General features: G+C 37.6%; 2 protein-coding genes across 3 annotated transcripts; one reads left to right on the top strand and one right to left on the bottom strand.

Moving 5' to 3' along the window:
* Positions 1–1,406: 1,406 nt before the first annotated feature.
* LOC105052265 (uncharacterized) lies at positions 1,407–2,559 on the bottom strand. The gene is made up of 3 exons (XM_010933024.3): positions 2,379–2,559; positions 1,823–1,916; positions 1,407–1,731 (listed from the first exon to the last, which is right to left on the bottom strand). The coding sequence occupies exons 1-3, from the start codon at positions 2,542–2,544 to the stop codon at positions 1,614–1,616; spliced, it is 378 nt and encodes a 125-aa protein (XP_010931326.1). The 5' UTR covers positions 2,545–2,559; the 3' UTR covers positions 1,407–1,613.
* Positions 2,560–7,316: 4,757 nt separating this feature from the next.
* LOC105052266 (uncharacterized) lies at positions 7,317–15,169 on the top strand. 2 transcript variants are annotated; one of them, XR_012134987.1, is made up of 5 exons: positions 7,317–7,722; positions 8,613–8,808; positions 9,406–9,481; positions 14,332–14,413; positions 14,688–14,821. XR_012134987.1 is itself a non-coding variant. In XM_010933025.2 (4 exons), exons 1-4 carry the CDS (start codon positions 7,416–7,418, stop codon positions 14,826–14,828), a joined length of 720 nt encoding a protein of 239 aa, XP_010931327.1. In that variant the 5' UTR covers positions 7,317–7,415; the 3' UTR covers positions 14,829–15,169. The 2 variants fall into 2 exon arrangements, 1 of the variants encoding a protein (XP_010931327.1); XM_010933025.2 differs by lacking the exon at positions 14,332–14,413 and having other exon boundaries at positions 14,688–15,169.
* The last annotated feature ends 1,805 nt before the right edge of the window (positions 15,170–16,974 follow it).

Below are 16,974 nucleotides of genomic sequence, written 5' to 3'. Positions count from 1 at the left end.
AATAATTTTTAAATTATTATTTAAATTTTTTTTAAAAAAATTATTAGCGAGGATAAAATTTTTGTCGTTAATAACTCCAATTCGCTGTCGCTAATAATTATTTTATATTTAAATATTATAAAAAAAATTTGAAAAATTTAAACACTGTTAGCGATGATTTTTGTCATCATTAATAATTAAATTATCGTCGCTAATAGTATCAGCGATGGTAAGATTTTTATTCAATTTTATAATGGCTAAAAGATGTTATTAATGATGGAATTTTTTTCCATCATAAATATAGTGCATGCAACTGATATTTCTCTGTATGCTGGAATTCATACTTTTTTGGAATATCAAACAACATGAAGATCGCTTTTCAATGAGTTATCTTGCTACTTGGCTGAATTCTTTTGGGATGTGTTCATGTTTTGGGTTCTGAGGATGTGTTCTATTGTTCATAAATAACTGCCTTAGGCTCTTCTTTGATATTTGTCCCATTCCTTTGGAAAAGGTTTGCAAACTGTTTTTTATAAAGTAAAAGGCCTTTGGTCCATCTTCTACCAAAAACCAAAAAAAATGTTGTGGAGTTTGATCAATCGGTTCGAAGTAATCACTATTGTGGTCTCGAGAATTCAGTGTAAACTGCTTGATGTTAGTGGACTTGTTCAAGGATTCTTTTCACAAAGATCCATGTCCATTTGAATTATAGATTTATCGGATTTGTGTACAAGAAGAGAGGCCCGGTCAAACCAATTTACATTTAGCCAACTGCATGGATATCTTAGAGTCCAGCGATCATGGTAGGACAAGGGCCTCTTCTTTATATTTTATTTTATCTTATTTTATTTTTGAGCACTTACATCAAACCAATTTAATATGAATAAAATAGGCATCAAAAAACAAAATATCTCGAAGTCGAGTAAAAGTAGTCGAAGTGTTCTCCTGGATGAAATCTCTAGCTTGACTTGCCATGCAAGAGGAAACCCAAACTACGGTAATATTCGACCCTCTCCACCGCTATTGTTTCTAGTTTTCCAGTGGGCTTGACCGATTGGTCCAAGTTCCCTGGGAAAGAGGTCGCCTTTTAAGCCCAACATGAAGGTCTAAACCCTAACCTCTTCGAACTTAGTGCAGCTAAAATTAAGATTTTGGTTTACCAGTGCATTGAATTTTATCATGTCGGGTTAGCTTGGTCGAAGAGCTTTACTGGACAAATCAGTCCGATTGAAGAACAATGGGATGCGGTCAGCAAAATAATCATAGCATATCCAACATGGCTTGTCCAATATATGGTGGGTAGCATGTGTAAAAGCCAATTACTTTATCTGATTAGCTTAATCAAACAAGATAACGTAATTAGATAGATGCATCCTCCTCAGATCATCTTCGACACCCTCATAAATGCAGCAAGTTTGATAACTTCAGGAGTAAAAATTTGTTACAGAAGAGATCATATTCCATTGAAATTGTTCATTTGCTCAAAATCACATAACATAGTCCATACCAAAGTACAAATAGGCAAGATGTGGAGAGCAACAATCTTACTACCCCCCATAACAAGATCATCACATCTCACTCTCTTGGCCGTTGCCAACAAAGTAGCAGACATATTGAAACCCCCTTAAAAACATCTAGACGAGGGTGGTGGGACAAACTTTTTCGTCATCATCAATGGCATTCTTGCTGTCGTAGTAGTGGAGCAGCGCTGCACCCGAGAGCACGGCCAGCGTCAGAGCCTGGGCGTGCATCCTATAATAACCCACCACACCAAGCTTTGTATTAGAGTCCGAAACTCAAAGGCATCAAAGTAGTTAGAAAACAGTAGCCGGCTAAATATTACCTCGCGTGTATGAGCCGAAGGCTGGGCTTAGCAAGTGGAGCCCTCTTGCGAGTGTAAGCCAGTGAGGCTCCAATGGCGGAAGCCCAGAACGCTCCTGAAGACAATTTAAGAGAAGTCACCTTAAAAACAGAGCTTTACACAACTATTTGAGAGCACGGTCGTAAGTTCGATGTTCGGAAACAAATGCCAAGAGCTTAAAAAAAATATATCCGATGAATTTCTCAAAAGTTTAGAAAAAAAATTAACAGCTAAACTTTGAAATAAAAATATAGAATATAAGAAAATGTTGAAGATAAAGCAAGAACAGCACGGTTTCACCAGTTGGTAGCATGTAAATGTTTCAATAACTCGTGAATAAGTCAGAAATGCAATGCTTAGTTCGTAAATTTTGCCGAACAACTATTAATTTGAACGATCTTTCGATTGATTTATTTATATACAGCAAAAATCTATGAAGCAATGAAAAATTAGAAAGAATCGAAACACTTCTCAATTACTCTTTCTTTGAGAGAAATGAGCCCTGGTACGGTGCTTGAGGTAGAGGTTGAGTACTTACCCACACTGGTGAGCTTGTGCTCAGCAACCCAAGCCTGCAAAGAGCTCATCTTCCACCAACTGGTATCTCTTTTGGAGTAGCAAAAGAAACGATGGAAATTAAAACAATTGCGATCACTGCAAGCTTCAAAACTCCGAGTGGGTTGTGAGGAATATGATAAGAGCATGGCAGGGGTGCTTCTTATAAGGCCGAGGTTGCCCCCCGGTTTCAGTTGCAAACCTGGGAACAGCGACGGAAACCACCGGCAGCCTTTTGTTTCACCCTGCCCGAGGCGTGGGAGCGCAGGCAAACCGTGGGAGATGCTGGAGAGTTGGTGAAATTTTCCAATAGTAGATTCGCTGGGTTCGAGCAAGACCGGGCCGCTGGTCTGACCATGACGTGCCAAACAGCCTCGGCAAAGGCACATGGAGGGTCTCATTGTTTTGCCACAGAAGACCCACTGGCTTGCCAAACTTATGGGCAGGAGGCACGTGGTTTTCTTTATCCAGTTCCAGTTTCCCGGCTGTGGAGTATAAATTAACCCCGAACTACTCCAAGTCATGACGACTTTTTTTTTTTGGGGGATGCGGCTACCCACCCACTGCCAAGTAGAGATAAAATATACTTTTTTGGGTTAAAGCTTAAATGTCATATAATGTGGGCCGGGAATTTTTTTTGTTAGGGACAGGGTGAACTCCTCAGAAAGTAATCATGCCACAAATCTAATATATGTATATAATATGTAGGGATTATTTAATATAGGTTTTTTTTAGTAAGCAATTTAATAGCTTATCAGATCATATTAAATAAAAATTTTTTTATTAGTATTATTCAATTAATATATAAATTAATGATATTATTAATAATCATGCTTATATATTGATATTAATAAAAAAATACTTTAATACTATTATTATTATACTTTGTCCATATCTTGCATGGGTCATTGGATTACATTAATATTTTATTAAATTTATTTTATGTCTTATAATTATGATCTTACTTAAAAATAAAAGTGGGGCTACTAATGGCTCTACTATATCTTATTTCAATATCATTTAAATATAATATTTTTTTATTTTTTATTATATGAAGATTAGATAGTGATTTTATTATTTTATAATAATATTTTATTTTATTATATCAATATATATGTATGTAGGTACAATATTAGAATTTTATATAGCAATAGTACATCATAATATTAATATCAAAATTTAATTTAAAAAATAATTATGATCTTATATTTATTATATTTTATTATATTTTTGTTATTTATTTTATTATATTTATTCTATATTTTTTATTTTAATAATTTTTTTAAAAAAAAAAGAAAAAACTGCACCCCTCATGCAGATTTTATGCTCGTACAAATCTCAAAAATAATATGTCATATGTCATTAAATGACGAGCGGGAACTTTATTATGTTATAGTGCAATCAAAATTTGATGCACAAAGAAATATGGTGATTTTTTTTTTTTTTTTTGCAAACAATTGCTAAATAATTACCATTTCTTAAGATAAAATGAAATAATATGAAGCAAACAAAAATAGGGTGACACATGCTTGCTTTAAATGAAAACAAGAGGTGGTCCCTGGCCTCATCCCTCTCAAGCAATCATCGTAATCCTTGAGAAAAACAAAACTACACTAAGAAAACCAAACTAAATAAACGGAATTCCGATTCAACTAAGGTGCAAAGCAACCTATTTAAGACCTGTACGTATATTCCCCTAGGATTGAGCTAAACATCCTATAAAAATTAGACTTGATCCATCCAACAAATATATGCTAAATTATGTGTACAGATAGTATCTAATATCATAGAATATCATGTTTGATTTAGCCAGTCAATTGGACCTCTTCCAAAGATGAAAAAAAAAAGATTTTTTTTTTTATTAGATTTGAACCGGTCTTCGGTGAATACTGCGAAATCATGCCTCCAAAAAAAAAAAATTTCTTATTTCCTCTCGCACCTCCCTCGAAAAATGCACGAGTTACATCCGACCATGCTATCCATATCATGACTGCGGGCAAGCAGTCCACCCCATCTACTCTTCTCTCTATAGTATTAGAATTTTATTTTAACCATATAGAGTATTTTAATCAATAAAAAAAAGGTGATGTAAGATGGTGCTATTTCTATGGTGAATATCTATGCACGTTAAATAGTTTGCGGATAGAAAGCCAGCCTGTATGTTTATCCAATGCAGTAAAAAAGCAATTGCTCAATAATTTTTTATATTTGAGAATATTTTAGAGAAAAAAAAATAACATTTAAAATAGGAAATCACTTAATAGAAATGTTTTAGATGCAAGTAGCAAATAGTTAGTGGATAGAAAGCCCTACACATATGTTTATCAAAACATTCAAAATAAAAATTTTTCAATGGATTTTTAGATTTTAAAAATTTTTAGAGAAAAAAAAAAAGAGAAGATTTAGAGCAGAGAACTATTCACCAAAAAGTTACATTAGTTTGAATACATTATCTACATTATCTAGAAACAATAAGAGATTAATGATCTTAAACAAAATCATAAACAATATTTTGATAATTTGAAAATGTCACTAAAATTATTACTTATCATTTTACATACATGTCCCACTCTTATTTATTGCATAACACAAGGGACAAATGTTGTTAACAACATAAAAACCTAAATATATTTAAGATATTAATGTGCGTAGAATACAAGATTTTTAAGAGAACCATAACCAAATTTTATCAAATATATATATATATATATATATATATATATATATATATATATATATATATATTTTGATGTAACTTTAGCATTTACATATTCTTTTGCGGAGAGAGATCTTATATGCCCATCTTTGACAAAAAATACTTATTTAAGAAGATCCATAAATTAATGTTGAATCCATTAAGTGCATACAACTTCCATGATACTATAATGCATATTGCATTCTTTGTGCTGTATTTATTTTGGAATAAGATAGTTCTTATGACTTGTTGGTACAAAAATCCGTCGGCATCGGAGAAGCTGGAGTCGAGGGAGTCGCGATCGCCGTCGGGACCTGCAAAGGAAGTCTAAACCAGAGTTAGAGGTGCTTCGGCAAGACCCTCCGACGCTCAAGTCAGTTCTCTGTCTCAATAAGAATGGAGTGCTCGAATGAAAATTTTTGCAGAGTTTTGAGATAGAGATTAGAGCTTAGAAAATAACATATCTGGGGTCTCCTTTTTATAGGCGGAGGATGCAACAGACTGATAGCGACGTTTGTAACCGACTGGTAGTGGGCCGTTTCAGGCCGTAAGGAGTTTGTTGCGGAGAGTAATGGCGTCAGGGGCTGTTCAGAGCCACGTGGAGCTTGTCGCGGGGAGTGGAGTAGTGTCTGTTATCGCGACTTGCTAGAGAGTGGTGGAGCCGTGCGGAATTCGTCACAGGAAGTGGAGTAGAGTCGTGGCCATTACTGTGGCCTGCTAGGGAGTCCAGGCCTGTCGGTCGAAGCTCGGTTGAGGTGTCTGGCAGAGAGAGGTAGCTCTCCATCTGAGAGGACCTCGGATGTTGCTGGCGAGCCCTCCACCGTTGGGTGCCTTGGGCACTAGTACTGCAGGCGAGGGTCATTTGCTGTAGAAGCTCGGTCAGAGGCTTTCCGTAGACGAAGTTCGATTTCACGCAGAATTCGGCAGAAGGTCGACCGACAGTGGGTGTCGGATGGCACTGGAGAGGTTCATCCGCTGGAGGGGTCCGACTGCTGGAGTCCGTGTGTCGTAGGAGTTCGTCCAGAATCTGTCCGCTACAGAAGTTCGATCGGAGTCCGATCTCCGTAGAAGCCCGGATGGGGATCATTTGTCGAGGAAGCTCGGTCGAAGCCTGCCTGCAATAGAAGTTCGGAAGGAATTCGTTCACAATAGAAGCTCAGGTGGAGGCTTACAGTAGAAATCCGACGTGGACCGCTCGTAGTAGAAATTTGGAGCAGACCGCTTGTAGTGGTAACTCGGAACAGACCGCTTGTGGTAGAAATTCGGAGTAGACCGCTTGTGGTGGGGGCTCGGAGTCCGGCTCTTGCCAGAATTCGGATGAGGCCCACTTGCGATAGGAGCTTGGGGCTGAAGTTTGGCTCCCGTAGGAGCTCGGACGAAGTCTACCTGCAGTCGAAGTTCGGGGAAGAAGTCCGGCTCCCGTAGGAGCTCGGACGAAGTCTAGAAGGTGCTCGACCACCGTAGAAACTTGGATGGAGTCCGTCCGTTGTGGAGAATCCGGTCGACACTGGTGGGGGTTTATCCGTCGGCAGGACTTGGGAACGTTGCGGAGGCTCGGCCGCCGGAGAGGTTCAGAAAGATGTCGTCGAAGGTCGGACGTCGGTAGAATCCCGGGAGGGTCATTCCGGACACGAACTTCGACTGGGGGTATTTTATATCCAACATGACTCATATGGATTTCTTAAATTATAGGATATCAACATATATCCAATTAATTTTATTTGCCATGAGGTAACATGATCTGATCATGCTACATGCATACTCATTGTCTGAAAAGAGATTCCAAGTGTTCCATAAGTACCGACCAAATGCACGTTAGGATTAAAAAATTTGAAAAGAAGGGGAGAAATAAAAGAATCACCTTGATATGTTATACAAAAGAACAAATTATTTCGTATACTATATGCATCATATGGCTTTGTATATCGCCTATCACAATCATTTGTTGATGAATGAGATCGATTAAAATGAATGGCTGTGATTGATGGGGCGCATTCAGTGCGGGGGCTAGTTTCTCCTAAATGGTCCTTTTCCACCGTAAAATCGTTGCAAACTGGCAGTATCTCCGCCGATACTTATGTCAGCTTGAAACAGAACGGTCGAAGTATCCCATGCACAAATCTCAAATCCCACGTGTATTCAGTGGTATGTTTACAAGTGATCATGAAAGTGTGCACGAGGTTCAAAGCCTACGTGCTTAATTCCAGTTATTATCCTCCATCCCTTCGCCTTTGTCTGGTTTCTTCACCCCAAGCCAAATTCCCGCTCGTTCTTGGCGTTCGACTTCCAATGTGAGGCTACTAACCAGGAACCCATTTTTTCTCAATGGAAAGCCGTGGATCCCAGAGGAGGAGAAATCTCAAGCGAAAACCCCTCTTCGACCTCACCAACACCACCTCTTCCCTCTCGTCCTCCTCCTCCTCCCATGTCGCTTTTCCCCTAAAACCCTACCGCAATCCCAAGCCGAAGCCGAAACCCCAATCCTCCGATCCCACCCCGCCCCAATCCTCGAACCCCGACGAGGCCTCTGCGAGATCGAACTCCGGGTTCAATTCCAGCGGCTCCGACGACCATGAAGCTCAAATTGTCGTCACACCCACTCCTAGATCGAGGGAAACCTTCTTGGATTCCGGTGAGTTCTTCTTTCCCGTGCTGTTTCGAGTTCTCGAATCTTCTAGAAAGCTAGGGCATGTAGATTTGTTGGGAACTTCTTCCATTTATCGTGGTCCTGGGTTTCCGACCTTGCTGAGAAAATAGATATGGGCTGTAGATGCCGTCGATGTCCAGAAATTCTTTTGTCTGCAAACAGATTAATCACATATTTTAGGTTCTTCAGAGGTTTAGAAACTGAGATTGGATCGATAGGATTCCAGCCAAGGTTGTATTACATTTTTAGTGGTTTGTCCATGTTTAGTAATGGCCGATGGTTCATCCATTGTTCCTAGGAAATTAAAGTAACAGTTCTTGTAGAAGTGGACAATAAAGTTGAATAATTTGTGCTCTTTGGGAACTTGCAGTATTGCTTGTAGAGTTTAGTACTGCGAGTTATTGGGTCTATAGAGGAATTCCATTGAAGGTTGTAGTATAAGTGGACTTTGAATGTACGTTCTTTTTTGTGTAACTCTAGGATATATGAAATTATGATGTTTTATTTTGTAGTATTATATGCCCTGTCCTGTTCCTTGAGTTCCTTAGGGTTTTAAGTTAATCCTACTCTTAGGATGCTTGGCACAATTTTTTTTTGGGAAACCCATGGCTGCAGTATCTTTTTCCTCTTGTTCTTAATTACTACTTGTTTTAAATATTTTTACATGCATGTTGTGACATTACAGATGATTCTAGAATAATAAGAGTTCACTCCAGTTTGTTAACTCATGGAATTGTTCATAATTCTTTTTAAGGAAAGAATTGTTTATAATTTGAGCCACAAACAATTGACTTTTTGGACTATGTTTTGCTTCTGTTGCTATTTGAGGATTAGTAACTGTTTTTTTCATAGACTTCTGAATTTATGTTTTGCAGTTGATAATGCTGCTCAACATGACAAATCAGACCATTCTATAGATTACACACAACAAACTGCAGAAAGAAGACGGTGCAGGGAAAAAGCAGCAGGAAGAACATGCCAGGGGAAAGAAGCAGGAAGAAAGTGTAAGGAAAAGGCTGTACCCTCCACTACATTGAGTTGTCCACCAGTGCTAAGAAATAGAAGTATAAAGTATGTAATATGATCTCTCTTTTTTTTTTAATAAAAAAATTATAAGTTATGTCTGAAGTTTTTATTTTATAATTTATTCTCATGCTAATGGTTCATGCTAGGTTATGTATGTGTCCTTGTGTACACATGCATGTGAGTCTATGTATGTGTGAAGCAGGAGAACTGGTAGGATTGGAGACCAGGACCAATCAAAACTGTTGTTCTTCCCCACATATGCATGGATTATTGCATCTTATAGCTGATATTGTATTGTGTTATGAAGGGAGGTTTAAAATGATACGGGCACCGTAGTCTACAAGCTTATTTGCATAAGCATGGTTGGTTTATGTTAGACTGGATCATTACATGCTCGACGAAAAATTCTCCCCATAGTATATATGTTAATATTTAAACTTAAGTAACCGGAACATTACATGTACTCTTTCTCTCAATGACTTTTTGTTGTGTGTGTTATCTGCATGAGAAACTGGAGGTATTACAAGTTAGAATACATGAAAGCTATGCTTGGCAAAAAGATGTTCAAACCAAACATTTTTTTTTTTAGATAAAATGCAGTCAGTTTTATATTATATGATATGTTTCATATCTTTCTACTAGGGGAAAACTGGTGATGGACAATGACAAAGTTGATCACCCTAAAGCGTTTTCGGTTCCTTATGAAAAAGCCAAAAAGGTTTGTCTTAACTTTCTTACTCTTTATCAATGTCATTTTTGACAGGCATAGTGCTAGTTTTCGTATATGTATCTTATAAAATCAACTTACCAATGTTTTAAACACATCTATGAATCTTTGAACCTATGGCAACTGCTTTAAAATCCATTCATGTTTACCCAAGGGACTGCTACTTCGAAAAGATCCTCAAGCAAGAATCCTGGACATGCTTTCTTTCAAGGAATGGAAATGTTCATTGGATATCAAATCCAGTTAGAGGGCATGCATAGGAAAAGCTATCTTGGTTCTCTTTGCTTGTTTGGTTGCTTATATAAGCAATCTTCACATTCCTATAGTAAATTCTGATGAGGTCCAAGAATTCGCTCTGTTGTTTGCGTGGCAGAGTTCTTGTGCATTGTTGTTCATTGAAATCTCTCTGGAAAGGATTTATTCAATTGCACAATAAGAGACTCAGCCATAAGAAATAATTTTCAAGCCTTTTTATTATTAATATGTTTATCTGAAACTGACACAATAATCCTTTTTTTGACATGTTACAACTTTCAGATTCATGTTGTGCGATAGATGTGCCATTGGCTACTGAAAGTTAATGTAATCAACAAACCATACATCATCAACAAAGACAAAACATGAGTCGTTGGATGTTATACTGTCAAGAAAGGCATCAAAATAGAGGCTTCAAAGAAAGCTCACTTTATCTGGAGAAGCCCTTTTCTATTAATAAAATTATACATAAATTTTCATATGATCATCGTTGTGTATTAAAAAAAAAAAAAATCCAACTTGAAAAATTGTAAATGTATACATTTTGGCATTTTATGATTTACAGAAATGCATGCATAAGCAAGTGATTGTATCTGTATATAATGTTATATGCACGATTATGGATATTATAAATAAAGTTTCTGCAACAACCAAAAAATTTGAAGACAAGATTTCAGTGCATCTATTTCTGAAATATTAGATCTTGTCAAAATCATGCATAATTGGACCTATATGATTATGACAAGTTCTATTTATTTATAAACTACTTGAAATTGCTTGACATACCTAAGCACAATGTGGATAAGGAGGTACTTTTGAACTGGATAAAACATGTGCATTTTAGCTCACTACCAGTTGGATCTGAACTATTCACTCGCAGCTGGATATCTCAATCTCTTTTGCAGTGGCATGGGTTAAAACAAATGTGTTGACTTGGTTACAAATGTGACTCTATAGATGCATGGATTTGTTTAGTCTAGTAAATCCTGTGTTTGCTTCATTCTGTACCATCAATGTTGCTTTTGCTCTTGACCAAAGCTCAGTAGGATTTCTTTACTCACTACGATATGCATAAAATTGTGAAACTACATAAATCAAGAGTCTATGATATTCATTTATAATGATTTTGAACAAACTCTCAACCACAACTGAAATAGCAAGATAATAAGCCGCCATACCAGGCATGGGCCCTATTGTCAAGAAAGCATAATGCTGGCTCAAAAGGTGAACTTCAAATCCCTTTAAGTTTTTATCATAGTAAATCCTAGCATACATTGGATAGATAACTTCAGAGTTTTCATGAGTAATTTGCTTGGCCACATTGTGCAATGCAATTTTGTTCTTATTGTTGCAGCTAAGATTCTAACTCCCATTATCATCTTTGTTTTCAGCCGTACAGTTCATTGCATTTACTTTGTTGTTGATACTCTACGATACTTAGTAGTTCCATTCGTAATTTGCAGTATATATCTAAGCTAAACTCAGATCTAAGATTGCTTCTTCATGCAATGCAACACTGACCTTTGTTTCAAAATATTTTTCTTGAAATGAAAACTTATTTTAAAGAGTTAAGTTTGAAACTAAATCAACAAATAGATATTTCATATCTATAGAGTGGTTTGATATGTGTTTTCGATTAGCTACCTTTATGGTAGATTTGCATATTTTGCATAGAAAGATAATAATCAAGGTTTTAATTAGCATTTGCCAATGCAGTGATGGCCTAGCACAATTGACATAGCACATGCCGTACCATGCTGTGCCAGTGCTCGGCATGCATAGATACAGGTTCCCTTGGCTCTGATTTGGGCACTCAGCCATGCCACTTGTTTGTCAGGTGCTGGCATAGTCCATGTTGTATGGCATAGAGTGGCGTGCCAATCTTGATAACTGTGATTATTATCTGTTAATTGCTTGAAGTTAGCAAAGGTTCTTCATTGCCCAGGACCTGTCGGGCGAGATGATGTGCATATATTTCTTTGTAAAATCAATACACCCTACTAGCTACATTTGAAGAGGAAACATTTAATAAATCATAACAATAATTAGCACCTTGGAAACTTCTGCTGTAAGCACCTCTTCCTTATGTTCCCTAGAAATATTATTAGGTCTCCATTTGATTTTTGATACTTCGTGAGTTTTCCAGAGGGCAAGCCCTCATGTAGAATCAGGAAAAATAGCTTAAAACCTTGTTAACAATCAAATTTAAGACAAGTTGTCATGTTTTTTTTTTTTTTTTTTGAAATATAATTTGTAGTTACAACTTTCAAGAAAGTATTCCATAGGATAGATTGGTGATGTCTATGCTGTGCATTCTGCTCTTGCTATGGTTAGTTTATTCTACATGGGGGGTCTTTATTCCACATGGTGATGCACATCAGGCAGTCTGGACCTAGTTGGAAGAGAGGTTGCTCTTGGCATGCACTTTCAGAGCTTATTCTTGGGCAATCTTGGCATGCACTTTCAGTTCAAGCTAGGACCTGACTTTCAGACCGACATTGAGCAAACCATTAGATAGCCTAAGATTTGCTTGAATGGGCTTAACTACTTTGATCCTTCAATGCTTTAGGAAACTACTAACTAAACTTGGATAAATAACCAAAAAGACAATATGCCATAACCATAACTGCCAAGGCTTGTCCCCACAATCTGTTGTCGGCTTCATTAATCTTTATTTTGCCTACCACATATGTAGGTAGAGCATTCCTATTCAGGGCAATTGCTTTGGTTGCCTGTATGTATTCCCAGTTATGTGATATATGTAAGCCTTTTGGGGATGAGGATTCTTCCTTTCTCTCATTCAAGACCGTGCATGAGACTTTCATCTGGCACGGCTCCTAAGTGATAAAAGAAAGAAGAACTCATCTTCTTTCTTTTTCGATCACCTTCCTCGCTTAGGCAGTTTGACGGCGAAAGAGGCGAAAGAAGCAATCTATAGAAAGATTTGGCACCGCTTGTTATCAGGCCAAGGTCTGAAGCTGTCCCAAATTGACGTTGGGCCAAGAATTTTAAGCCTGGGCAAGTTGAGTGAACGGTAGGTTGGCAGCCAATCATACACCTTCAGCTCTCTGCTTTAACTGTTTGGTTACATTGTTTGTTATATGCTCCTGAATTGGTAGATATCTCATGTTCTTCACTAGTTTTAGTATGTTAATTGCCAATCATTTGGAGGGGGAAGATAAGCATTGTGGAACACACTTTTTGTATCTTTGTTGGTATTGCTGAGATATTATTCATTTGTCTGTGGTTTGAGATTTTATTTAATTTTTACTCACTTTGTTGACCCATCTCATGATAATTTAGGGTTTGGTAGGATATGCATTGGTGCTGATCAATATTGCATGTATTCACAAAAAGATTTGGGATGTAGAATATGTTCAATTGATGGACATATTTCAATGGTTCAATGAAATCCATATCAGGAAGAAATACATGAGTTCTTGTGTTCTGCAGCTTAATTGAAGCTACTTTTCCTTGAGAGCTGAAGTAGTTGAGCGACATATGGGGTACTTCAGTCCATGGTCCTTACTGCATCTCATTATTTTTAATGCAAGTAGTAGAGATAAAGTAAAAATTGTTTTCTGCTTGCGCATGAAAATGTGGGCATATCCAGGGTCAGAGGAAATGTCATTACTGGTTTCACATTATGATGGGAGATTTAACCTGCTTTTTTGGGCCACCATGATTTCTGGGTTATTTGGAATCATGCTACAAAAGATACCTGTCTGCCACTTACTGGATGAAGTTATTTCTTTTTTTTTTTTTTTTTTGAGAGGAAAAAACTTATCTCAATTCTTTGATCACCCTTGAGCATCTTTCAGCTGGTCCTAGTTCTTGCAGGAATCATTGTCCATATCATTATTACACTCCCTGTTTCGCATAAAGGGCAAGCCATTTCAGTCTAGATGCAGATTTTGTTGGTTATCAGTTAGACCCTATTAAGGTCCACACTTGCACGTATGTAAACAGGAATTACATGAGCAATTTTTTAGATTCACCATCCACTTTTGCCAGAATATTTTAGCAAACGCATGCATTCTCCGTGCCACTTACTGGATTTCTGGGTTATTTGGAATCATGCTACAAAAGATACCTGTCTGCCACTTACTGGATGAAGTTATTTCTTTTTTTTTTTTTTTTTTTTTGAGAGGAAAAAACTTATCTCAATTCTTTGATCACCCTTGAGCATCTTTCAGCTGGTCTTAGTTCTTGCAGGAATCATTGTCCATATCATTATTACACTCCCTGTTTCGCATAAAGGGCAAGCCATTTCAGTCTAGATGCAGATTTTGTTGGTTATCAGTTAGACCCTATTAAGGTCTACACTTGCACATATGTAAACAGGAATTACATGAGCAATTTTTTAGATTCACCATCCACTTTTGCCAGAATATTTTAGCAAACGCATGCATTCTCCCCTCCCCCCCCCCCCCCACCCTTCTCTGAGCTTGTACGTCCAGTTTGTTGACCCCAAAATTTCTAAATATTAAATTAGTAGTTGATTGGGAAAAATGTAGAATAAATTGTAAAGAGAAATACATTGATTGTTTTTTCCCCATAAATTGGGTTTGCTCAATGTTTAACAGTATGAAGCGGGACTTTGATACTTTTTGTCATGAATGAGGCAGCTGAGCATTGAGGAATGATATTATGCTTCTTTATCATGAGGTGGGGCGCAAGTGCTTAGATTGGTCTATTTTTGGTTGTAGTATCTGCAGAATATTTATTATTTTCTTGCTGCGATTGAAGTATTACCTTTTGGTTCTTCTCATAAATTATATAATTCCTTATTCTTCTCTATGTGACTATATCACTTCCATTTTCTTTTATTCTGTCCAACTTGCGTTAGTTCTCTCTACTGGAGTCATGCTTTGTGGTGGATATATTACTGATATCTGGAACGTAGCATGGTATTAAATCTTTCTCCTTGATATATTCACAGAAGCAGCGCTACACAATGCCTGAAGCCGTCAGCAAACCAATGCTGCCTAAAGATTTTATTGAGAAACAGAAAGCTTACTTTGCAGAGATCGATGCCTTTGAACTGCCTGAGGAGGTTGTGTCAGAGAGCGAACTGGAATAGAATCTATGTTGGATATATGGATATCTTTAAACTCTGTCGAGGTTGTCTCAGAGAGCGACTGGAATGGCAGCGGGGCACAGGCCTACTGAGGGATTCGACCATACAGTAAGATACCAGCAAAATGCTAACCCAGGGAACCATGTACAATGTCACCATATGAGAGGTACCTGGGGATTTCGGCAAGATCTAAGGTTGCCTTCCCAATGTAAAATTGGCCAATGTATCACTCACCTATTGATTGTACTTCTGTGAATGTGAAACTAGCAGTTCACTGACATTGCTACTACTGATCTGTACTTCAGCATTATGAGACAAAAATGAATCAGCTCTATTTCTTTTCTTGACTCAGTTCCATTTTATTGGGGATTGCCGTAACTGGGGTCCATGGGAATGGAAGATAAGAAACTGGGTCGAAGGGGCTTGGAACTAATGTTAGTCAGGTCATAAATTAATCAAACCAGGTTCAATTTTTACGAGACCCAACTAACTCCCAACCTGGTTGGTTAGCGGTTCTTAATTTGGAAACCATGCCGGCTCTGGGAGCCTAACATTTTGATCTTAATTTCGGGTATGGTTTTGCAAGAAACAGGACATGTATGGTCTGCTCCGGGTCCATCTGATCCATTTGCATCCTTTCCAGATTCCAATTTCATGACTTGATACTTTTGTAGAGCATCTTGAAGCTGACAGCGTGGTGGTTTCCCACCCAAATCTTTTCATATCATCAAAATGGAGGAGCCGAAGACTTTCATAAAGTGCCTTTAGGTACTCCCAACCACCCCACATCTCTCCCAAGGATTAAAGGAAACCATTATTGGCCCCTTGTCCTCGGATGTCAAAGGGTGGCAAGGTTGAGGCTTAATCTCGAAGCCCAATGCTACCTAGTGCGGCAGTGCAAATTACAAAAAGAAGAGTAGGGCCAACTTACCCTAAAATATATTTTTTTCTAGGAGAAACTTACAGTAAAATATTGCGAACAAGTAACGAGGTAACACGTGAAAACAGGCCACCAAAACTCTGGTCCACAACTGGATTTGAGCACAAATGTGGAATCGAGGATTTTATTTTTTATATAATTCAAAATAAAAACAAGATTTTTTTTTAAAAAAAAAAAACAAAAGTTCGAAAAGACATTAGTATAGGGGCGGGTGGATGGTTGTGAGGGCACTTTCATCTCATTTTAAAACTAAAATCAGCTGAATTAGCATAATGATGTTATATCTTCCCACACTCGATAAGAAAACAAAATATATGATCATCCATGTGGTTGGTCCCCGCATGAAGATGTGACAGAAAGAGGAGGCCAGTAAGCAATGGTGTTGAGGTCACAAAGAGTCAAGAAATGGGAGGCATAAAGAGATGCTCCAGTCGATTCATTATCCATAAAGAGCCTTTCATGCATGTAATAGCTTTCTATACGTTAATCCATGTCCAAGGGCAAAACCCATCTTGCTCGGTTACTTGGATGGGGAATAGCTAATCCGCAACATTATAATGGAGAAGTTTGGGTACCATTATTTGAAAGTAGCAACTGATTTGGACAAACATGAGAAGGTTCCTAGTGGGGAATAAGCAAACATTAGTCATATGTGACATACAGCTAGGCCAAGTTGGAAAGCCGTGCCTAATTCATCGACCAAATTAGATTCTTTTAGGTTACCTCCGTTCACACCTTATCAAAGACCTCCCTCCCTAGTGGCATGGTCTCCCAAATCAACCACCCCCATTTCCAGATTAACTAATGTATTCCTATGATGACTTTCTAAGATCTGCTGATTAATTAACTAAGGACACGATTATCCCTCTCGCATAACAAGCCCAGCAAGCACCGTATTTTAACAGTACAAACAATAGGATTAGGCAGAAACAATTAAATTGATGTACAAGAACACAATTCAAACCAAAAGAACAAAAGAGAGCTTGTTATTTGTTGACCAAGGTGATTTCAAGTCATTTTGTTGGAGTTAGACCTGCCAATATCATCCATATACGCACATGTGACAATCAATCAAGACCATACTTCATAGCTAGTACCCCAAATTCATCAATGATGTGAGGCAAGGATACTTGTTTTGTCTTCAATTTTTGTATCTGAACCGTTGTATACTCTTTTGATATATCCATTATTTGATCTATGATGGAACAG

Source organism: Elaeis guineensis, chromosome 10 (assembly GCF_000442705.2).
Source record: "Elaeis guineensis isolate ETL-2024a chromosome 10, EG11, whole genome shotgun sequence".
NCBI classification, from domain to species: domain Eukaryota; kingdom Viridiplantae; phylum Streptophyta; class Magnoliopsida; order Arecales; family Arecaceae; genus Elaeis; species Elaeis guineensis.
This window is presented reverse-complemented; position numbering and strand designations above follow the sequence as displayed.